This window comes from Wyeomyia smithii, chromosome 1, assembly GCF_029784165.1.
Source record: "Wyeomyia smithii strain HCP4-BCI-WySm-NY-G18 chromosome 1, ASM2978416v1, whole genome shotgun sequence".
In the NCBI taxonomy this organism is placed as follows: domain Eukaryota; kingdom Metazoa; phylum Arthropoda; class Insecta; order Diptera; family Culicidae; genus Wyeomyia; species Wyeomyia smithii.
Window position 1 is genome coordinate 81,206,609 of NC_073694.1, and position 25,805 is coordinate 81,232,413.

The 25,805-nt window shown below is 36.4% G+C and overlaps 1 protein-coding gene across 5 annotated transcripts in view; it reads left to right on the forward strand.

The window, feature by feature from the left end:
- LOC129719200 (glutathione hydrolase 1 proenzyme-like) overlaps positions 1-25,805 on the forward strand; it is a 159,341-nt gene that overhangs the window by 55,021 nt on the left and 78,515 nt on the right. Inside the window, exon 1 of one of the 5 annotated variants that reach the window (XM_055670722.1) lies at positions 24,905-25,430. The exons of 2 other annotated variants lie outside the window; for them this stretch is intronic. In XM_055670722.1, the coding sequence (XP_055526697.1) occupies positions 25,426-25,430 (5 nt within the window). In that variant the 5' untranslated portion in view covers positions 24,905-25,425. Of the gene's footprint in view, positions 1-24,904; positions 25,431-25,805 lie in introns of those variants that run through there. 2 more of the 5 variants (XM_055670724.1, XM_055670723.1) reach the window with 2 other exon arrangements.

The following is a 25,805-nucleotide window of genomic DNA, read 5'->3' on the forward strand; positions in this document are numbered from 1 at the left end:
TACATCGAAGCACTATGCACGACCGCTCTATTCCCTCCTACCGACGCAGAAACTCGGGGACACGACTTTTCATGCCGATTCTATCTTAGTTGTCGATGCGAATGTTGCCTATTAAATAAAAAAATTGGCAAAGTTTCATGCATGCAAAGCCTTAATAATTTAAAAATGCAAATTTCCATATTGACCAATATATGGTCTTAAGTTTGTTAACAAAATGCCGACCTAGTCATGTTTGGAACATTGTATACAAAACATGAACAGCCCAAAAGCTAGAAAAATCGGAAAAGTGAAGCATTAGATTTCATGTATTATCACTGCACCATACTCCCAGCTTCCATAAACCACACCATTACTCTCGAGGTGAGAACATGTTTGCTAATAAAACCCTACTTGAAGCCTGACCGTGCAAAACCGTGGTAGATGACGGATTTAAAGTATACTATGCGTCATATTGGCTCATTACTAAGTTGAGCTACCCATTACCTTATAATGGGTGTGATACTGTTGGAAAGATAGAAAAATGGCAAAGCTTGGTGCATCTAAAACATTAAGTGCAAACATCAGGTGTAGATGTACATACTAATCAAAAGTCTTGAAATTATTGACAGGACCAAACCAATCTTGATTATTTCAGGCTGACTAAATAATTCTCGAAAGTCAAACTCGACTCCATTGAATTTTCTATTACCTGTCATGCGAGAGTCAGTGCGTTTAAAAATTCATGGCACACGACACATCAGTAAATACAACTTAATTAATCTATTCTACCATAAATTCTAATAAACAACACTATTACACAAAACCACACGAAAAAAGTCTCCAGAAAAACATCTTAATTGCACTCTGTTTTCTATTTGGACAATCGAAACTGTAACAGTTAAACATTCATAAAGGCCACAATCAAAACGGCACGCTACGTCGTTCCTCGAACTGGCAACTACGTGGTATCCGGTGGATCATCACATGATGTAACCCATATTCGAACGCGGACCAATTAGGAAAAAAAATAAAATTCCAAAAGCGAATCGTGTATGGCTACTGACATACTGAGGCGTCAAACGAAGCGAAGCAAAATGCGTCGTAAAGGCGTCTGAGCTACTTCTTCGAACGTCTATATGAAACGCTCAAACCGGTCATACTGGAGCGGCAAAGACGCGTCGGCAGAGGCGGCGAAACAGAACGAGTAGTGTTTTGACGCGCGTATACGTACGCGGCACTACCATATTCAGACTAACTTTTTCATCGCCAGGTGCTTTATATTTGTTTTGTTTTGGTTTGGTAATTGAAAAAAAGCAAATAAAATACATTTTCGTTTAGAAAATGTCAAAATGTTTAGAAAATGTTAGTGTAGTAATACCATGTTCAGACTAAACCTGATAGCGCCAGGTGCTTTATATTTGCTTTATTTTGGTATTAAATCTTAAAAAAGAAAAAAAGTAGGATAGAAAATACTATCGGGAAAAGTTTTCAGGCCGTCGGAAAAACAACACTGGTATTTTTGATTGATGTTGAGTATTGATTCGAATGGTCAGGAATCTAGCATGCTGAACTTCTTGGGTCGCGAAAATGCAAGCCGCTGAGTAACTAGCTGTGCTCACATGGGTTTTTTAAATCCTAATAGATATTGTAAACTAGTTGAATGTTGCTCCGGGTCAACGGGTTTAAAATTCAGAATAATATCTTATATTTTTTACTACGTCTGTAGCGCAACTCACTTCAGTAATATTATTTTATTTCATAAAAAAATCTCTATGTTTACTAAAAACGTAATTTACCGTGCTTGAAGAAGCAAAAAAAAATCTCCATTGGACGAATTCATATTTCCTTCAAACAAAACCGCTACTGAAATCTAGGAATATGACAATACAACGCATTTGCGACGCTCGCTCCAGTATGTCATAGGAAGCTTCACCCAACGCTTCTGTTTATTCCGCTTCTCAAACGCTCAACGCTTCGCTTCCCTTGACGCCTCAGCATGTCATTAGCCTATGTCGTATCGAGCCCGTTGATAAGTTAACCTACCTCACCTGACGATTCTCATTGCTTTTACTTGTGGGAGAAAAAAAGTAAAACATTTCAAGACTCATCGCGCAAACAAAAAAAAACCCTACTCGCAGCCGAAAAGCTACCACACCTCGTGCACCCAACAGATCACACATTCACGCTTCTGCCAAAGTCCAAAGCCCGCTAAAAACCACTACACACATAGCCTTACATTCATGAAATGTTTGATACAAAAACATATACTCATCTGTTTTAGTTTGGTTATGCCTATGCCAGCGAAACAAACGCCGACTAGCACAGCGCAACGCTATTCTCTCCGCTCTCCAGGAAGTGCCGTTCTCTTCGTTCACACCACCATATGCACTCCATTATCGCACGTTAATAATGAACCGCTTGTTAGCGCGACGCACGAAGTAGGCACTCACACTCACGCAACCTAACTGGCCTAACAATTTTCAATTTGATTTCGTGGATAAATTATCACTTCCACGCATAGAACACTGTGTTTTTCACAAAACCTCCACTTTTCTCACTTAAACAAAGCATCACAGATCGCAACTGTACACTTTTTAGCAAGTTTAGCCCCCCATTTCACTTATAAATCAATAACTTTAACGGATTGCTTTCGGGGCACGTATTATCGGTTAGTCGTGTTGCCAGCTCCCTTCTCTTCTGATTAAAGAAAACGAAGTGTTCACAAACGGGACACTGTTAAATATGGACAGGATAATGAGTGATCACTACAAGCGGCATCGTTCAGTATCAGTAGGGGGAAGGAAGCTTCATGACAGGCCAGGAAGCTTCATGACAAACTTCTGACCAATAATTCGAGGTATGTTACTATGGATGACGAAACCTATACAAAATTAGACTATTAGACTCTGTCAGGACCGCAAATCTATATCGAACCAAACGGAATGAATGTCCCTAAATCAGTGAAAGCCATTTACATCGGAAAACTCGGCCGTAGGATTATCACATCCCTGTCACGAACGTCATCCCCATACATTTCGCTTGAAGCCGTTTTTCTCTGGCTCGATTATACGTCAAGAGGCTGTCAGTGCTTGCGAAACAGCCGATTAAGCACCGTCCATGCGAGATCAACTGTTGCTGCAAGTGGTGTGAAGAAATGCAGAAAGCGAAAAACGATTGTTTTGTTTTGAACGTTTTATAGATTTTATGCAGGACATAGATGGTCACGTTCAAACATGTTTCAACACGTTCCTACATTCAATATAGTCAGAAGCATGCAAAAAATCCGTACAGTAAAACATGCGGCACAATGAACGGAGCTTATGACCATATTTCCAACAGTAGCGCTATCATCATCGGCGGCGGCTTCAGGAAACTGTTGCCATGACATCGGTCTGAGGATTATGGTTTAGAAAGTTTCGTTACGACTAACACAATGAATGGCCCCTACCAAAATAATGTGAATGGACTTGAAATTGGAAAGAAAACATTATTACTAAGCATACATTATAATATAATGATAAAAAAATTCCCATATATATTTTGTTTGATTTGAGAATGGCGGCATCCATAAATTACGGAACGCTCATAGGGGGGAGGGAGTATCCTTGAGCGCTACGGAGAGTGGGGGAGGTATATTCAGCGTTACGTAAGAAAAAAATTCTAGAGAGCCTCTCCAAAATCGAGCATTTTCCTTAGAAAATCTTCTATTGTTTTATGTTTTACGTTTTATGTACTGCATTACGTAATTTTTATGAGGGGGGGGGGGTTGGCGTTACGTTTCGTTACAAAAAATTTGCTTTTTTGTTTTGCGTACTTTATGGATGTCGCCTTAGCGTTTTTCTTAGGTTCTATTTCACAAGTGTGAGGGCGTGGTCAGGACGATTACATTTTTCAGATCTGACTTCTTTGTTTAGCAACATGTAATTGAATGTATTAATGTTCATGTCGTTACTCACGAACGGGAGCTTATGCTATGCTATGCTATGCTTTTTTATTCCAGCATCTTATGTCGTTTCCGTTTTCACGGTGTAGCTACACTTTTTTCGGACTATACTTTGCAGCTTCAAATAAAACATTTTCGGTGTCGTTGCATTGGTATGCATAATAATGGGGTAGCTGCCAATTCGTTTTGTTTTGGTCATTATCGCATTTGGCATTTTGTCTCGTTTCCATTTCATATCGCAAATGTACTGAAAAAAAAATTTACCTTACACTACACCACGTGGAACGAGAACCAAAACCAGTTTTAACACATACGTGTGAATGTGTTGGTAACTTCCTACAGTACACTCTGCTTTTTTCGGGTGTCGTCAGGGACAGAAAAAGTGTAGGCAGAGACAGAAAAAGGGTAGTCCGAAAAGTCAAATAAACATTCACGGTGTCAAAAGTGTCGTTTGAGCTACACCGCGAAAACGAAAACGACATAAGTAATATCAGTGCGTCTTGAACTGTCCTACAGGTCAGACGTGTTTTCGGTTGCTTGTGGACTGGTATTTGACTGCCTATAGCTTCAAAGTTTGTGTTTTGTCAGTGTGTCTTTTAAAGACTACCTGAAAATTATTTCCCATCAGTCTTTCTCAAGACTACCTACTTTTGAATTTAACATTTGTTTTAACTTTTGACGTAGAACTACGTTTTTCTTTAGCCTACCACATAGGGATGTAAATAGGAAAACTATTACCGAAAAGGGGACGAAATATGTCCCTTTTTAAATGCTTATAAATCGGTTCGTTTCCAACCGATTTTCTTCATTTTTGCAGCAATTGTTTCGAAAATTATACACGCATCCACCCAATTGTAGAAAATTATTGCTTGATTATGCAAACTATTGTACTATTGATAATTGTCAAGCCTTGTTTAAACGAAAATTACGTCCTCTGATTGGTCGTTATATGATTGCTTCCCAAGCACGGTCGACAGAATCATATACCTTGCAATTGAAAACATGCTATTTGGCCTATATAAGAGCCTATTTCAGCCGAAGCCGCTCATAATAGTTCTAGTCAGCGACAACAGCAGTCGTCCTTCCGCAGCAGCAGCACTAGCCCTCTGGTTGGTCACCACGTCTTAGGAGCAGCGCGGTTCTTCTCAGCGTGCCTCGCCAAACTGCCATTATTCCCCCACTGTTGGGGCAGCATAAAGATCGTCATCACTAAATCCAATTTTGAACAGCAAAATGCCTTTTTTCAAGGCAAATAAACAAGTAATTGAAAGTTATTAATTTTTGACAACGTAAGCAAGCATTCTGTGTGGATTCTAGCAGTTACATCTGTAGCGGCCGTCTAATTTACAGAAGGTGAAATAGCTTCCACAGTGCATGTTGTCCGTGTATCTTAACTCCTCCACTGTTGGGGCAGCACAAAGGTTGCGATCAGCAACCGATTTTGAACAGCAAAATGCCTTTTTTCAAGGCAAAAAAAAACAAAAAATATTGTGAATACTATGGGGATTGATGCCGTGGTGTACAGTATATGAACACCAAAAACAAGCGTGATGCTCGAAAACGCGCGAATAACCTGCAAGGGGGAAGTGCCTCGAAGAAACCAAGAACCAGTACTGAGCGTTCTCGGTCCCTGCGAGCCAGAGTGGCAGCAGACGGCGGTGAAGCGAGCTTAACCACTGGTTGGGACGCCGGTGAAGGGCCTTCTACTCGAGGTAGGAGGAATTTAACAATTTTTATAAAGCATCAACTTTTATCGAATACTTTTTTGTACTTATACTTGGAAGAACCAAAAAAAAAATATCGAATCTGAAAAATCACTTCATTTCCGCATCTTTGTTAAAGTGAAAAATGGTGACGTTTAATATCAGTGGGAGAGAGTAGTGTTAGCTTTTTGTAATCTACGAATGGCATACCATAAATTAATGTCAGGGTTGGCACATTGATTTGATTGCGTTCAACTGTGTTAACCTTAATAATATCGATAACCTTAAATAAAAAGGCATATTGTGGTGTGGATATAAGTCGTATAATATACATACAAAAATATATATGGAATAGATTTTTTGGATGTAATGCAATCGTATGGTTATGAAGAAATATGGACCTACAGATTTTTTCAATTTTTAATAAACAATAAATATACTGTTTCAATATATTTATGAATGAAGAGATCTTGGCGAACACATTAGAGCTGATCTTGCAGTATCATCTTCAGTATTGGATTGAGGGAGTAACTTCAAATGTTAACAAAACTAGTGGGAGTTTGTTCTGCTGCACTAGTTTAGTAAATGATAATTCTAACAGTGTTTGTTAACTTTTGCAGTTAAGCTCTTTTATGATTATTCTATTGAAATTTCTAAGTAAACAAAAGTGGAATTAAATGAATATTTATAATAATAATTATAATAATAAATATTGATATTGATGAAATAACGGAATATTATTTTTTTTAAAATTGTTTTTCGTTTTAATCATGGGACGTTTTAATCGTTTCGTTTTAATCATCTACGTTGTTAGAATTTGAGAATCTTATGTATTTGGATTCAAATTAACCTCGAATAAAGTTCCAGAGTGTTACCGGTTTATTCTCATAAATTACGTTGCATTTGAACAGCACAGTGAGTTTTTCAAAAACGTACCCTCTCTCTACCATAATTACTCTAGAGCACCATAAGTTTGGATGCGAATAGCCTTTCGAAATATTCACCAACCCTACTCGGAATGCATAAATATATTTTTGAACAATCAGTATTCTGTTCAAGATATTTATGCATTTTGAGCAGTATTGGTAAATATTTCGAAAGGATTTTTGCGCCCAACCCTGTGAGGTTCTAGAGTAACCATGGTAATGAGAGCGCTGAAACAACATGATTAAAATGTATAATAGATTCTACTTTTCGAGCAAACGTCAACACACTTTGATGATAATAAATAGAGACAGTGGTAATTCGAGGCAAAAAAGTTGAAAATTCGCGGGTGGCAAAATAGAAAATATTCAAAATTCGCGGTAATTTCGCGGCAACCCGTTCTTTAGAAAACGCCAAATAAAGTGCATTTTTTGGTAAAAACAATGAAAAAAACCGTTTCATTTAATTTAATATACGGTAACTTAACAGTACGATTCATGATTTCTTTGCAGTACGGACTACTGTGTCAAATTGTCTTCAATCATATTTGGGTGTCGGCAGGCACGTATTATTCCAGTTATTCCGACTCACGCTGCATTCCGCATCTATCGAGTTTCCAGGAATCGATAAATATTTATTTGCCAACCGGAAAAGTTCAAAAAACCGTCCGCGTTTCGAATACTTACCAAAATTATTAAAATGCAAAAATGCTTACTACTTGAACTAAGTAGGTATATCTTGCAACTTCGATTTTGCACACTCGGAAATTTTATCATGCAGGTCCCCTATTGCCAAAATCTTTGCTCAATAAGGATCTAGTAACTGAACCGTCCGAAAACAATTCAACCCAGGCTGACAAAATCTCGTTGTAAGAGGGCAGTAGTACTACTTCATCTTATTGGTTGCGTAGGAAAAGGCCTCTTGTTGCCATCGAGGTGCCTATTGATCTTTAGATTTGTCCATATTGTTGGTTTTCGCGGCATTTCGCGGATGTTTGATAATTTCGCGGCCGAAGCTGGATTTCGCGGAATTCGCGGCTTCCGCGAAATCGCGATTTACCACTGTCCCTAATAATAAATTATGACAACGATAACCACCAACATTGTTTTTTGTCTTGTAAATAATGATATTATAGAAATAATCCCGCTACCGTCGACCCGAGGACAGATTTTCGATCGTATTACCCGTGAATTCAATAAACGTTTTGACGTAGAACTACGTTTTACTTTAGCATACCACACAGGGATGCAAACTGAAAAACTGGGATGAAATTTGTCCCTTTTCAAATGCTTATAGGTCGGTTGGTTTTCAACCGATTTTCTTCATTCTTGCAGCAATCAATTGGAAAATTATACACGCATCTGCCCAAATGCAGAAAAATGTTTGAATCTACGAACTACTGCACTATTGAAAATTGTCAAGCCTCGTTGAAATAAAAATAACGTCCTCTGATTTGTCGCTTGCTTGCTGTGTGTATGATATGGTATGATGTGTGTATGGTATGATGATATAGTATGATGTGTGTGTGTGTATGATTTGATATGATGTGTGTGTGTCTCTATGATATGATATGATGTGTATGCGTGTGTATGATATGGTATGATGTGTGTGTGTCTACGATATGGTATGATTTGTGTGTGTGTAACAGCAACAATATCGCACGCTTAGCCTGGGAGCTAATAGCGGTCTCGATCAACTCGATTTTAGTTGAGAGAATTCGTTATCGATATTGTTTTTGGCACATTTTGTATGTGTGGGATAAGTACAACGATTCACCATGTCCCAGTGCTGAGTCGAGAAAATTTCCAGCTCGAAAAGATCCTCGACTGGATCGGGAATCGAACCCGATATCACAACCGTGTAGGAGAGCTAGCCGACCGACATCGCTAACCACAGAGCCACGGGGACCACACTGTGTGTGCTGTGTATGGTTTTTAACTCGGCACGTTCTGCTAACTGCTGAATCCGGTTCACGAAATTCACAGCCCTTCATTAGTAGACATTATAACTCATTACCCAAGTAAAAATATTGGTTTCATCAAAGTTTTATAGCGCTCAATACAGCCAGAAAAGCGCTATGAAACTTTGATAAAACCAGTTGTGTTACTAGGGTAATGAAACACTCAATGCATTTGTTAATAGTGTACGTAGTTCTACGTCATTTATGCGGTTGTGTCTTGAATACAACCTCCTACTTTTTTCGTATCACCTGAAATGGCTGGACGAAAAAAGAAACCACGCATCGCTGCGGGGAGGAAAAGAGAGGCATCTCTTTCTGACACTTCGAGTGTCTGTAGTGACAATCCTTTTGATATTTTGTCTGAGCAAGAAGCTGGTGAAATGGAAGTTATTAATAATGAAACTATACAAAATGTAAAATCTTCAAAAAAAGGAGAAAGTTCCACCTATTGTGGTAACTATTTCTTCTGAATTTAATATATTCAAAAAGGAACTTTCAACGTTTGTTTCTGACGTTAAAGTTACCTATCAAACTGGCTATAGAGGTGAATGCTGCTTATTAGCCGACTCATTAAAGGGTCGTGATCGTCTTGTTCAGTATTTAACTGACAAGATGTACACATTTTTTACATATGACACCAAGAACGCCAAACCGTTCAAGGTTGTCTTGAAAGGTCTCACCAACGATCAAACCGTTGATGAGATCAAACTTACTTAAACAGAATTACTTGGCATAGCCCCTACCCTAATAGTAATTCTAATGAAACAAAAATCACGAGGCGAAAACAGTCAGCGAACTGGAATTCCACTTGTAAACTATTTAATTCATTTTAACCGCAGTGAGGTTAATAACCTGAAATTTTTTGAAAAAGCACATGCTTTATATAACGTGCGTGTAAAATGGGAAGCTTATAGGAAGTTTGGCGGAGGTGAAAGGCATATCACCCAATGCCGTTTTTGCCAACGTTATGGCCATGGTTCAAAGTTCTGTAACATGGACCAAAAATGCCTGATTTGTGGAGACTCTTCTCACAAAAAGGACACATGTCCTGTGAAAGAGAGTAAAAATTTTCGCTGTGCGAATTGTAACGGCAACCATATCTCGAATTTTTATCAATGCCCAGTCCGATTAGCAATTGTTAAGGCAAGGCAAGGTAAACAAAATTCAATTTCCCAATTAAAACAAGCTTCAAAACAAAATTCTCCAAGCGTACCAGTGACGCATAGTTTACCTACTCCTTTGCATACCCGTTTAACAGATGCACAGGTTACAGGTAGTTCGAACATTCTACCGCTCAATGTTGGTAGTTCGAAAATGACCGTTAATATGGGTAAGCAAAACACGCTAGAAAATAATTGTATACCTGTTAGCCCAGCTAATATTACTACCGAAAAATTTTTTTCTAATGTCAACTGCCTGGGGCCTATTACGACAGGTAAACTTTCTTTTCTGCAACAGGCAATGTTCGATCTCATGAACGCCTTGTTGCAGGCAAAATCAATGTTTGAAGCCATTCAAATAGGTACCAATTTTACAATTAAAATTGTTTCTAATTTAAAATTTAGCAATGATTTTAGGCCAATGGCCAAAGGCCAATGAGAATGAGCCTTTTAATTTTTCAACAGTAAATAATGTGCATATTGCAATTATTACTGAAACATTTTCGAAACCTAACATAAAAATAAAATATGATCCCAATTACGTGGTTCATAGATATGATAGGATTCAGGGTTCCGGCGGTGGAGTTGCAATTGTTATTCATCGTCGAATCAAACATCGTGCTCTTCCCCATCTTGAGACGAAAGTTATTGAAACTTTGGGAATTGAAGTTCAAACTGAACTTGGGATTTTATTTATTGCCGCAGCATATTTACCATTTCAATGCACACGCGAGCACAAAAATTATTTCAAAGGTGATTTACAAAAACTCACCAGAAATCGTTCGAATTTTTTTATAATCGGCTATTTTAACGCTAAACATCGATCATGGAATAATTCTCAAAGTAATTCCAATGGCAAAACTTTATTCAATGATTGTTCTTCAGGATACTATTCTATTTTGTCTCCGAATAGTCCTAAATGGTTTTCTTCTGTAAGAAACCCTTTAACAATTGATTTGGTGCTAACAGATAAAAGTCACGTATGTAGTGATTTGATCACACATGCTGACTTTGATTCTGACCATCTTCCAATAACTTTTTCTTTATCACATGAATCAGTTTTAAACCCTATGAGCTCTGTTTTTAATTATAACAAGGCTAATTAGGAAAGATACAAAACTCATATTGAGAGAAATTTCAATAATGAGCTTGATTTGCAAAACGAAGTGATTATTGATTCCGCTTTGGAAGCATTAAAATGTGCAATTGTTGATGCCAGGAATTATTCTGTTCCAAAGGCTCAAGTGATTTGATTCACCAATAATTGACGAAAATCTTCAACTTCTAATTCGTTTGAAAAATGTCCGCAGACGTCAATATCAACGTTCTCGTGACCCTGTTTTTAAAATTATTTATAAAGATTTACAGAAAGAGATTAAACATAGATTTACTCTTCTGAGAAATCAAAATTTGAGACTAAAGTTGGAAAATTGAAACCATATTCAAAACCCTTTTGGAAGCTGTCGAAGATTCTTAAGAAAACTTTAAAGCCCATTCCAGTTTTAAAAGATGGTGAACGTTTTCTTGTATCCAATGAACAAAAGGCTCAAAGACTTGCTCAGCAGTTTGAGAGTGTTCATAACTCAAATTTGAATTTCGTGAGTCCAATTGAAAATGAAGTCACACGTCAATTTGATTTAATATCCTAAAAATTTTTACCTGCAGAAATAATTGAAACTAACTTGAATGAGATTAAATCAATTATTAAAAATTTCAAAAATATGAAAGCACCTGGTGACGATGGAATCTTTAATATACTAATCAAACATCTCCCTGAGAGCACAATGGAATTTTTAGTGAAAATTTTCAATTGCTGCTTCAAAATCGCATATTTTCCCAAATTATGGAAAAATGCAAAAATTACTCAAATTTTAAAGCCGGATAAGAATCCAGCTGAAGTTTCAAGTTACCGACCAATCAGTTTGCTTTCTTCAATAAGTAAACTGTTTGAGAGAATTATTCTTAACCGAATGATGTCACACATCAACGAAAATTAAATTTTTTCAAATGAACAGTTTGGATTTCGCCATGGGCATTCCACAACTCATCAATTGCTCAGAGTTACTAATATGTTACGAGCTAACAAATCTGAAGGTTATTCCACTGGAGCTGCTCTATTAGGCATAGAAAAAGCATTCGACAGTGTTTGGCATAAAGGTTTGATTGCGAAATTGCAAACTTTTAATTTTCCAATTTTCCTAATCAAAATTTTGAAAAATTATCTTACTGATCGAACTCTGCAGGTTGTCTATCAGAATTCAGAATCTGATAGATTTGCTGTCAGAGCAGGTGTGCCTCAAGGTTCTGTCTTGGGCCCAGTCCTGTATAACATATTAACTTCAGATCTTCCTGATTTGCCTCCAGGATGCACAAAGTCATTTTCCGCATAAGCGTAGGGCTTCTTTCCTCAAGCCAAACAATAATCACGTTGTCAAGATGAATGGGGTTATTTTAAGTTGGTCTGACAAAGTTAAGTACTTGGGACTAATTTATGATAAAAAAAAACTTATTTTCGAAGAGCACATTGAGAGTATACAAGCCAAGTGCATCAAATATACGAGATGTTTATATCCTCTTATTAACAGGAACTCTAAACTTTGTTTAAAGAACAAACTTTTGATTTACAAACAAATTTTTAGACCAGCAATGCTTTATGCTGTACCGATCTGGTCAAGTTGCTGATCAACAAGGAAGAAAACGCTCCAAAGGATTCAGAATAAAATTCTGAAAATGATTTTGAAGCGTCCTCCTTGGTTTGGTACACTCGAATTACATAGACTTACTGGTGTTGAACCATTGGAAGCTATGTCAAATAAAATTATTAACAGTTTTCGACAAAAATCGTTGCAATCCTCAATTGCTACGATAAGCTCTCTTTATAGCCAATAAGTCAGCATTTAAGTTAGTTGTAAGTTTACTTTCCTTTCTTGACAAGTAGGTTTAAATCCCTACGAATGATAAGTTCTAATTGCGAAAGCAAACACATCCTAACAATTTAAATTACAAATTACTAACAGTGTTGAGAAGTCACCATTTATGATTGGACACACATACTCATTATTTACTAATATGTATCATAAATACTTAAGCTACTAACAAATCCCCCTATTAAAAAAAAAAACATTAGTTATATTCTGAGTTTGCTTATATTGTTGTAGGGGTAAACGGGGTAAGACCGCTCAGCGGGGTAAGACCGCCCACCGTTGTTTTACTACCAAGTTATATGAAAACTAGCTGACCCGGCATACTTCGTCCCGCCTATTTTTGTGTTTAATTTAATAATTTTCAACATTCCAAATTCATTAATTTCTTGCGATTTGTTTATGTCATTTGAAATTATTGGTTTTATCGGAATGACAACATCCTCGACTTTTGCCATTGGTACACCACCTCTATTCCGGCAATACTCATGTTGGGTGGTATTCAGTTATTTTCGTTGTTTTCCAGAAACTGAGAGTGGTCATCTTCGAATTCAAGATGGTGTCCAGGGTCAATGCTTGGCTTCTATACATTATTTCGATTACGGAAATATTCATATGTAGTAGTATTTCGCTGTTTCCCAGAAGTCTTACAATTCAAAATGGTGTCTGAGGTCAATTTTTAGCTCCATGCATCACTCTGGTTAAAGAAACACTCATATTGGGTGGTATTTGGTCACTTTAGGCTATTTTTCAGAAACCGGACGTCACCATCCTGGATTTTAAAATGCCATTTGGAGACAATTTCTGGCCCCTGAGCGTCATTCTGGTTTAAGAAACATCCATAATCGGTGTTATTTAGTCATTCTCGGCTGTTTTCCAGAAACCGGAAGTCACCATCTTAGAATTCAAAATGATGTCTGTGGTCGATTCTAGCTCCTGTGTATCATTCTGGTATCGAAGCATCTCACATTGGATGGAAATCGGCCATTTTTGGCTGTTTTTCAGAAACCGGAAGTCGCCATCTTGCATTTCAAATTGGTATTTGGAGACAATTTCTGGCCTCTGAGCGTCATTCTGGTTGAAGAAACACCCATATTGGGTGGTATTTGGTCATTTTCGGCAGTTTCCCATTCACCGGAAGTCGTCATCTTACAATTCATAATGTTGTCTGAGGTCGATTTGTGGCTTCAGTGCACCATAACAATCCCGGAAATACCCATATTGAGTGTTATTTGGTCATTTGCCACTTTTGTTTAGGCACCGGAAGTCGCCATATTGGATTTCAAAATGGCATTTGGAGACAATTTCTGGCCTCTGAACGTCATTCTGGTTAAAAAAAAAAACAACCATAACAAGTGGTATTTGGTCATTTTCGGCAGTTTTCCAGTCACCGGAAGTCGCCATTTTACAGCTCAAAATGTTGTCGGAGGTCGATTTGTGGTTTCAGTGCATCATCACGATTTCGGAAATATCCATATTGGGTGGCATTTGCTTCTATCCCACTGTTTTTCAGAAACCGAAAGTCGCCATTTTGGATTTTAAAATGATATTTGGAGCCATTTTCCGGATAGAAACCGGAAGTTTCCATCTTAAATTTAACAATGGCGTCTGGAGTCTAAAATTTTTCTTGCTCTCAAAAACCTCAACACATCAAAAAGAAGAAGGGGTGTCGAAACATTATAGACATCTTTGTTACCCCTAAAAATATTCACCTGCCGAATTTGGTTCCATTTCTTTGGTTAGTTATCGAGATGTGCAGAAATTTGTATTTCATTTGTTTGAAACCCCTCCCTCACATAAGAGGGAGGGATGTCGAACCATTATAGACATACTTGTTACCTCTAAAAACATTTACCTGCCAAATTTGGTTCTATTTGGTGGATTGGTTCTCGAGCTGTGTGAAATTTGTGTTTCTTTTATATGGGACCGCTCCCTTTTAAAAGAGGGAGGGGTGCCAAACTGTTATGGATATATTTGATACCCCTAAAAACATCCACCTGTCAAATTTGGTTCCATTTACTTGGTTAGTTCTTGAGATGTGCAGAAATTTGTGTTTCATTTGTATGGTACCCCTCCCTTTTAGTAGAGGGAGGGGTGTCAAACCATTATGGATATATTTGTTTCCCCTAAAATCATCTACCTGCCATATTTGGTTCCATTTGCTTGGTTAGTTTTCGAGATGTGCATGAATTTGTGTTTCATTTGTATGGGACCCCTCCCTTTAAGAAGAGGGAGGGGTCTCGAACTATCTTAGTCACCTTTTTCGGCCCCTAAAACCCCTATATACAAAATTTCACATCGATCGGTTCAGTAGTTTCCAAGCCTATATGGATCAGACAGACAGACAGAGCTGCATTTTTATATGTTTAGAAGATAGATTGAAAAATTGCTTTAATGTGTCTATTACAGTATAAATACCTAACATTTTGCACCCATTTCTGTTTTGATAGTGCGCGAACGGTCACAGAAATAATCGAAAACAACCTTTCAGTTGACAACCAGTCAATGCGCTATTGTTTTGCGGCAACGGGACTTAAGGTTTTTCTGTCAAAAATCTATTGTTTTGTCCGTAAATATACGTTCAATCGCTTGCCTGAATCTCTCTTCTTTCGGAAATATCGAAAGCCGTGAGTAATCTTGTAATTTTGTTCCACTGGGGGTAAAGCCGCCCACTATACATGGGGTAAAACCGCTACGCATACAACTGTTTGTTGTTTTACTTCAAGACCCAAACGCCTCGACACTACAAAGACAATATTAAAAGGATCATCAATTTCAGGCCATATAAGACAACGAGGTTAATCGACCATTTTCGATTTGGTTGTAGCTTTTCTAGTAATATTTTTTCAACAAGACTAATTTTTGAAAAGTAAACTTGTGTAGAAATGGAATTAATGAACAAAAATAATTTTAGAGCCAGGACGGTTTGTTTGATCGGTATGACGTCTCCGGCAGAGTTGAAAATAGTAGTTTTTTACTTCCGAAAAAAGTATACACTGTAGAAAAATTTAAAGAAAAGATAAAAAACAGAATTAAAAATATTTTTTTTAAATTTATTTAAAAAAATCATATTTTGCTTGCAAAATCTACAAAAAAAAAAAATTGCAAAATTTGATGATTGTTGGATCATGGAGTAATAGAAATATTACTAGCTCAAATTTAGTAAAGAATTTTTTTGGGAATTTTGTTTGATTAGTATAGAGTCGTAGGTAATTTTGTTCTTCAAAAATAAAAAAAACATAAAAGAATTGAAAATATGAATAAAAAAATTAATAATTATTATTATTACTCTATACATAATAAGTCCTCGAAAAAATCATACAAACTGGTTGAATGAGTTTTTATTTTTGGCCTAAAGACTGGTATATTCTAAATTGAATATCTTGAAAAACCCCAATTCTGAAAAATCTGTTTATTTTGAAAGCCATTAAAAGTTACCTAAACATTGATTTGAACTTGGATAATCAAAAAATAAAAAAAGTTTAAACTTAGAAAAAAAAAATTGTTACAATTTTTCACAGTGTAAATTTTTTAAAAAGAAAAAAAAAATTACATCTGCAACTTTGTCAAAGACACTATACCGATAAAATCAACCGTTTTGGCCCTAAAAATAATTCTTATCCTCAAAAAATGGTGGGCGATCTTACCCCGCTGGTGGGCGGCCTTACCCCGCATGAAAAAGATCTGCACATTTTCAATGAATTTTTAAAATTGAAAAAAAAGCTGGAAAATAAACAAAAATATTTCAGTTCTTATTTTTTAAATGCGGGTATTGAATAGAAGAACCTCTTAGAGAAGAAAAAATGGAATTGCAGCCGCAACTTTTTTTTTCTATAAACAGAATTGTTTAAGGGGGCGGTCTTACCCCGCTTACCCCTACTCGTAATCAATTCTGATTCTAGCCATTCATAGGCTTGTTGAAAATGTTCGTAGAATATTATTGAGCATTGCCAAGACTTGCTCAGCAGTTTGAGAGTGTTCATAACTCAAATTTGAATTTCGTGAGTCCAATTGAAAATGAAGTCACACGTCAATTTGATTTAATATCCTAAAAATTTTTACCTGCAGAAATAATTGAAACTAACTTGAATGAGATTAAATCAATTATTAAAAATTTCAAAAATATGAAAGCACCTGGTGACGATGGAATCTTTAATATACAAATCAAACATCTCCCTGAGAGCACAATGGAATTTTTAGTGAAAATTTTCAATTGCTGCTTCAAAATCGCATATTTTCCCAAATTATGGAAAAATGCAAAAATTACTCAAATTTTAAAGCCGGATAAGAATCCAGCTGAAGTTTCAAGTTACCGACCAATCAGTTTGCTTTCTTCAATAAGTAAACTGTTTGAGAGAATTATTCTTAACCGAATGATGTCACACATCAACGAAAATTCAATTTTTTCAAATGAACAGTTTGGATTTCGCCATGGGCATTCCACAACTCATCAATTGCTCAGAGTTACTAATATGTTACGAGCTATCAAATCTGAAGGTTATTCCACTGGAGCTGCTCTATTAGACATAGAAAAAGCATTCGACAGTGTTTGGCATAAAGGTTTGATTGCGAAATTGCAAACTTTTAATTTTCCAATTTTCCTAATCAAAATTTTGAAAAATTATCTTACTGATCGAACTCTGCAGGTTGTCTATCAGAATTCAAAATCTGATAGATTTGCTGTCAGAGCAGGTGTGCCTCAAGGTTCTGTCTTGGGCCCAGTCCTGTATAACATATTAACTTCAGATCTTCCTGATTTGCCTCCAGGATGCACAAAGTCATTTTCCGCATAAGCCTAGGGCTTCTTTCCTCAAGCAAACAATAATCACGTTGTCAAGATGAATGGGGTTATTTTAAGTTGGTCTGACAAAGTTAAGTACTTGGGACTAATTTATGATAAAAAAAACTTATTTTCGAAGAGCACATTGAGAGTATACAAGCCAAGTGCATCAAATATACGAGATGTTTATATCCTCTTATTAACAGGAACTCTAAACTTTGTTTAAAGAACAAACTTTTGATTTACAAACAAATTTTTAGACCAGCAATGCTTTATGCTGTACCGATCTGGTCAAGTTGCTGTTGCTGCAAGGAAGAAAACGCTCCAAAGGATTCAGAATAAAATTCTGAAAATGATTTTGAAGCGTCCTCCTTGGTTTGGTACACTCGAATTACATAGACTTACTGGTGTTGAAGCATTGGAAGCTATGTCAAATAAAATTATTAACAGTTTTCGACAAAAATCGTTGCAATCCTCAATTGCTACGATAAGCTCTCTTTATAGCCAATAAGTTAGCTAACAATTTAAATTACAAATTACTAACAGTGTTGAGAAGTCACCATTTATGATTGGACACACATACTCATTATTTACTAATATGTATCATAAATACTTAAGCTACTAACAAATCCCCCTATTAAAAAAAAAAATAAGTTATATTCTGAGTTTGCTTATATTGTTGTAGGGGTAAACGGGGTAAGACCGCTCAGCGGGGTAAGACCGCCCACCGTTGTTTTACTACCAAGTTATATGAAAACTAGCTGACCCGGCATACTTCGTCCCGCCTATTTTTGTGTTTAATTTAATAATTTTCAACATTCCAAATTCATTAATTTCTTGCGATTTGTTTATGTCATTTGAAATTATTGGTTTTATCGGAATGACAACATCCTCGACTTTTGCCATTGGTACACCACCTCTATTCCGGCAATACTCATGTTGGGTGGTATTCAGTTATTTTCGTTGTTTTCCAGAAACTGAAAGTGGTCATCTTCGAATTCAAGATGGTGTCCAGGGTCAATGCTTGGCTTCTATACATTATTTCGATTACGGAAATATTCATATGTAGTAGTATTTCGCTGTTTCCCAGAAGTCTTACAATTCAAAATGGTGTCTGAGGTCAATTTTTAGCTCCATGCATCACTCTGGTTAAAGAAACACTCATATTGGGTGGTATTTGGTCACTTTAGGCTATTTTTCAGAAACCGGACGTCACCATCCTGGATTTTAAAATGCCATTTGGAGACAATTTCTGGCCCCTGAGCGTCATTCTGGTTTAAGAAACATCCATAATCGGTGTTATTTAGTCATTCTCGGCTGTTTTCCAGAAACCGGAAGTCACCATCTTAGAATTCAAAATGATGTCTGTGGTCGATTCTAGCTCCTGTGTATCATTCTGGTATCGAAGCATCTCACATTGGATGGAAATCGGCCATTTTTGGCTGTTTTTCAGAAACCGGAAGTCGCCATCTTGCATTTCAAATTGGTATTTGGAGACAATTTCTGGCCTCTGAGCGTCATTCTGGTTGAAGAAACACCCATATTGGGTGGTATTTGGTCATTTTCGGCAGTTTCCCATTCACCGGAAGTCGTCATCTTACAATTCATAATGTTGTCTGAGGTCGATTTGTGGCTTCAGTGCACCATAACAATCCCGGAAATACCCATATTGAGTGTTATTTGGTCATTTGCCACTTTTGTTTAGGCACCGGAAGTCGCCATATTGGATTTCAAAATGGCATTTGGAGACAATTTCTGGCCTCTGAACGTCATTCTGGTTAAAAAAAAAAACAACCATAACAAGTGGTATTTGGTCATTTTCGGCAGTTTTCCAGTCACCGGAAGTCGCCATTTTACAGCTCAAAATGTTGTCGGAGGTCGATTTGTGGTTTCAGTGCATCATCACGATTTCGGAAATACCCATATTGGGTGGCATTTGCTTCTATCCCACTGTTTTTCAGAAACCGAAAGTCGCCATTTTGGATTTTAAAATGATATTTGGAGCCATTTTCCGGATAGAAACCGGAAGTTTCCATCTTAAATTTAACAATGGCGTCTGGAGTCTAAAATTTTTCTTGCTCTCAAATACCTCAACACATCAAAAAGAAGAAGGGGTGTCGAAACATTATAGACATCTTTGTTACCCCTAAAAATATTCACCTGCCGAATTTGGTTCCATTTCTTTGGTTAGTTATCGAGATGTGCAGAAATTTGTATTTCATTTGTTTGAAACCCCTCCCTCACATAAGAGGGAGGGATGTCGAACCATTATAGACATACTTGTTACCTCTAAAAACATTTACCTGCCAAATTTGGTTCTATTTGGTGGATTGGTTCTCGAGCTGTGTGAAATTTGTGTTTCTTTTATATGGGACCGCTCCCTTTTAAAAGAGGGAGGGGTGCCAAACTGTTATGGATATATTTGATACCCCTAAAAACATCCACCTGTCAAATTTGGTTCCATTTACTTGGTTAGTTCTTGAGATGTGCAGAAATTTGTGTTTTATTTTTATGGTACCCCTCCCTTTTAGTAGAGGGAGGGGTGTCAAACTATTATGGATATATTTGTTACCCCTAAAAACATCTACCTGCCAAATTTGGTTCCATTTGCTTGGTTAGTTTTCGAGATGTGCATGAATTTGTGTTTCATTTGTATGGGACCCCTCCCTTCCAGAAGATGGAGGGGTGTCAGACCATTATGGATATATTTGTTTCCCCTAAAATCATCTACCTGCCATATTTGGTTCCATTTGCTTGGTTAGTTTTCGAGATGTGCATGAATTTGTGTTTCATTTGTATGGGACCCCTCCCTTTAAGAAGAGGGAGGGGTCTCGAACTATCTTAGTCACCTTTCTCGGCCCCTAAAACCCCTATATACAAAATTTCACATCGATCGGTTCAGTAGTTTCCAAGCCTATATGGATCAGACAGACAGACAGAGCTGCATTTTTATATGTTTAGAAGATAGATTGAAAAATTGCTTTAACGTGTCTATTACAGTATAAATACCTAACATTTTGCACCCATTTCTGTTTTGATAGTGCGCGAACGGTCACAGAAATAATCGAAAACAACCTTTCAGTTGACAACCAGTCAATGCGCTATTGTTTTGCGGCAACGGGACTTAAGGTTTTTCTGTCAAAAATCTATTGTTTTGTCCGTAAATATACGTTCAATCGCTTGCCTGAATCTCTCTTCTTTCGGAAATATCGAAAGCCGTGAGTAATCTTGTAATTTTGTTCCACTGGGGGTAAAGCCGCCCACTATACATGGGGTAAAACCGCTACGCATACAACTGTTTGTTGTTTTACTTCAAGACCCAAACGCCTCGACACTACAAAGACAATATTAAAAGGATCATTGAAGCAATTTCAAGCCATATAAGACAACGAGGTTAATCGACCATTTTCGATTTGGTTGTAGCTTTTCTAGTAATATTTTTTCAACAAGACTAATTTTTGAAAAGTAAACTTGTGTAGAAATGGAATTAATGAACAAAAATAATTTTAGAGCCAGGACGGTTTGTTCGATCGGTATGACGTCTCCGGCAGAGTTGAAAATAGTAGTTTTTTACTTCCGAAAAAAGTATACACTGTAGAAAAATTTAAAGAAAAGATAAAAAACAGAATTAAAAATATTTTTTTTAAATTTATTTAAAAAAATCATATTTTGCTTGCAAAATCTACACAAAAAAAAAAAATTTCAAAATTTTATGATTGTTGGATCATGGAGTAATAGAAATATTACTAGCTCAAATTTAGTAAAGAATTTTTTTGGGAATTTTGTTTGATTAGTATAGAGTCGTAGGTAATTTTGTTCTTCAAAAATAAAAAAAAACATAAAAGAATTGAAAATATGAATAAAAAAATTAATAATTATTATTATTACTCTATACATAATAAGTCCTCGAAAAAAACATACAAACTGGTTGAATGAGTTTTTATTTTTGGCCTAAAGACTGGTATATTCTAAATTGAATATCTTGAAAAACCCCAATTCTGAAAAATCTGTTTATTTTGAAAGCCATAAAAAGTTACCTAAACATTGATTTGAACTTGGATAATCAAAAAATAAAAAAAGTTTAAACTTAGAAAAAAAAATTGTTACAATTTTTCACAGTGTATATTTTTTAAAAAGAAAAAAAAAATACATCTGCAACTTTGTCAAAGACACTATACCGATAAAATCAACCGTTTTGGCCCTAAAAATATTTCTTATCCTCAAAAAATGGTGGGCGATCTTACCCCGCTGGTGGGCGGCCTTACCCCGCATGAAAAAGATCTGCACATTTTCAATGAATTTTTAAAATTAAAAAAAAAAGCTGGAAAATAAACAAAAATATTTCAGTTCTTATTTTTTAAATGCGGGTATTGAATAGAAGAACCTCTTAGAGAAGAAAAAATGGAATTGCAGCCGCAACTTTTTTTTCTATAAACAGAATTGTTTAAGGGGGCGGTCTTACCCCGCTTACCCCTACTCGTAATCAATTCTGATTCTAGCCATTCATAGGCTTGTTGAAAATGTTCGTAGAATATTATTGAGCATTGCCACATCAAATAGCAAAATGGTTGGAAGCGACTGACTCTGGTCCGAATAAAATTTTGCTGATATGTTGGCTTTTTTTCTAACGTGCAAATCTTAAGAAGGGCGTATTTGAAATTGTATAAAACAATAAAAAAATATAACATAAAAATTCGCAATTTCGCAATTTATCCTTTGATTATGGTACATTGCACTGTAAGCAGTAAATTAATGTTGTGAGAATTCTTAACACACGTTTCATCATATTTGTGGTTCTAAAAAGAAACTTAAGAAAAACAGGGGCTGAACATTGTGCCGTATTTTTAGTAAAAGACTGAGAATCAATAGCGACATTAGTCCTTATTTGTTCAGAGTTACCAACCGACATAGACCGTCGTCAACTGCGTCCTAAATTAAATGAGAACATTCACCCGCAGTCGCACACGGCTATCTACGATGTGGTACGTTATATGCCAGTAAAGATAATGAAAATAATATTAGACGCGTTGCACCTTGGCCGTTTTATGGCAAGTTAGTGCATCAGGTATGCCTATATTGCACACAGGGTGGTGTTAAAGGAAAGTTCGAAACGCTTGGACGCGTTGGCAGCAATATATTCACATGCCAACAAGTCGTTTCCTGAAGTTCTTAATACATCTCCAAACTAAGCATTAAAATAATAAAGATAACACTGGTAAACACAGGTTTTGCCCTAGAGCGCAAAGGGGTCATCCACAAATTACGTAAGGGTTTAGGGGGAGAGGGGGGGTATCCAAATTTCTTACGAATGCTTACGAAGGGGGATTCACGAGAATCTTACGTAAGATTGAAAAATTAAAAAAAAACTGAAAAAAAGTTTACAAAACTAAAAAAAAAATAAAATTTGTTGATTTATTTATCCCTGCGATTTTAACAGTTGAACCTTGGGAAAGCAGTGAATTCGCCGTCGCTGGGTGATTGCGTGCTTTACTTCATTTCTACTTAATTTTGAATTTTGTTTACTTTAACATAGTATTAACTGTATTAACTTGTTTTGTTTTATTCTCTACGAATATGCTATGTGTAGAAAAAATGTTTTACCTTCGAAAATATTTTTTTCCCTAAAAAGACAATCTTACGTAAGATTCGTGGGGGGGGATGGGGAAAGGGGTAATGCAAAATCTTACTAAGCCTTATTATGGGGGAAGGGGGAGGGGGTCGAAAGCTTCGAAAAAAGTCCTTACATAATTAATGGATGACGCCAAACTGGAAAAAAATTAAGATTATTGCTTGTTAACTAATCCTGTCAATTTTGGTGCCAAAAGAAAGACACATTTTTTAGAAACTTCTGAGTTTTCTTGTCAGCCAACGTAGAAGCGACGAACCCGGCTTGCAATTACTCTGCGGCCTTTTGACACACTTCTCCATACACTAGGGGCACCAGAATTCACAAGTATGGTCAAAAAGCTATAACACTGTGCTATGAATAAAAAAAATGCAAGAACTTCTGAAGTGACCTAGTGTAGGTTGTAGGTCTTGTTGAGTGTAACATTCGCTCATACTAGAAATTTTCCAAACACCCCAAAAATCGGAAGTTATGGTCGAAATACGGATTTTTGACCTCAGTGCATACAACTTTTTTTAACTCAGTCATTTCTGGAACGATTTTCAATATTTTAGCCGTTTTTGGAAGAAGATAAACAGAGCTTTCAAAATATATACAGGTTTGTACTAATATCACTGAAACATGTTGAGTTATTTGAGTTTAGATCTAATTTTTTAGACTTTTTCACGCAATTTTTCAACCAAATTTGAAATTCGCCACCCGTTTTTGTGAGAAAGATACTACAAATACACTAAAATTTTGAAAGTATATTCAATGACGAATCAAACAAAAGTGGTTTTGTGAAAATCGGTGGATATTTAGCTGAGTTATATATTTTTTATGAAAACCAGAATTTTTTGCTTTTCTATAGTGAGGATCAGTTCTAAAATTTGAAACCAAATAAGTAAAGGTGAAGTCGAGAATTGTAAAACGAGACAAAAAGGTTAAAAAAACGGGACACCAGGCCAGATTGATTTTTAAAAATTTTTATTTACCAAAGTAAAATACAAAAACATATACGATAATGAAGTTTTGCACAGTAGCGTGTAATTTTTTGAAACTAGACCGTGAAATTTGTCACATGGAAGGTCAATCACCATGGTTCTCATCTGCGTTTGCATATCGTAGATGTGTCAATTGACAAAAAGACTATGCATTGTACGAAAAAATAGTTGCCAAACAGTTAAACAGTTCTATAAATATTTCAGTACTAGTTTATTTGAAAATTATCATTATAGAAAATACTGTAACATTGATTGATTGATTGATTTCTTTGAGAGGGACTTTAACCTCGCACGGTCATTCGTCCCCACTGTAACATTGAGCTACTAATGTTATGTTAACTACTAAAATAACTTCTGACTTCTAATTCTATCCATTAGCTATAGGAATCGCTTCTAATCGTATCAACTATAAACCCAATATTATTAATAATATAAACATTTTTTAAATTTAAACAAGCCATCTTGTCTCGCGCACTATAAGACATTGCAGAAGCGTTAACAACTTCTGGTCACCTATTAGCTACTGAACAAGCATACGAAAGTTGTTTGTCACGAATATGACGAATACTATCGCACTTAGAGAAAGGCATTTAAACTGATAACAGCAATTCTGACATAGTAATTTTTCAAAGGATCTACATTGAAAGCGCCGAACGATTGAGAATCCGCTATACGTCACTCTAATAAGTACTGTCAGTTGTCTTGTAACATCACACGTTTGACTGCAAGACATGATCGTAAGTCGGAGATAGCGTAGCATTGATATGCTGAATGAATTACTTTTACTAGTAGCAGGCGACGAACATCGGTTTTCAGACAGCAGAATTGTAGTAGTTTGCTGGAACAGTTGCCACTCTAGTGATACACACTACCGGCACACGAGTACTGATAGATTAGTATGCGAGACGAAGGCTCGGCGAAATAAACCTAGTATCTGCGAAAAAAACAGTTCGTCGTCGGTCGATGCAACTGTTTAAATTTGATCGCGATCCCAATCAACCGACTCAGTCTTCGCTTGTCGGGTAATCCGGTGGGATGTGGTTCTACTACGGCGTTATCCTCTATTGAGTAGAGCTTTATCAATCTGTATAGTCATATACTAGGAGTTAAGAGGCTCTCACTCGCTTTTATTGTGCCATTGTATGGTTTCAACCGTTTTTAAACCATTTAAGAAAAAAAAACAGTTTATTCTGCAGTCTTTTGAGAAGAAATCAAGTCTGGCGTGTATATAGGCTTTATATAACAAAAGTGATACGAATAACTATTGCCAGCTGGTGCTGGTGCATTCATTGTGTGATAAAGGTGCAGTATTTATTGATTTAACTACGGGTTAGAGGAAAGTGAACGACTAAGATTCTACTACAATCGACAGCTTCCTCCAAAAAACTCATAAGTGAGTGAGAGTTATTGGAGGCAAGCTTATACCTATTCCTTCAAAGTGTCAAAATGATGTGAGTTTATTAATATAAAATTAATGTTGGACTCTGGATGAATCGGAACATTCAAATGCAAGCAAATGATTGTGTGCACTTAGTGCAATTCAAAAAACTAACTTCAATACATAATTTACGTGATATGTTCCAATTTAGCCCAGTTGATAGTAACGGATTTTGTGAGCTACGTCTGCCATACTAACACACAAAATTTCCACTGATAAACGAGCGTTCAAAAATAACATGTTTACCTGATTTCTGACATTGTTTGTTGTAGGCCAATTTGCACAGTTCGTAACGAATTACCTTCTTATACTAGCTTAGGTAAAATAAGAGCTTATTGCTTCCTGCCATCAGTTAATGTGTCATATCTGAATGTGTGTGCAGTCAGTT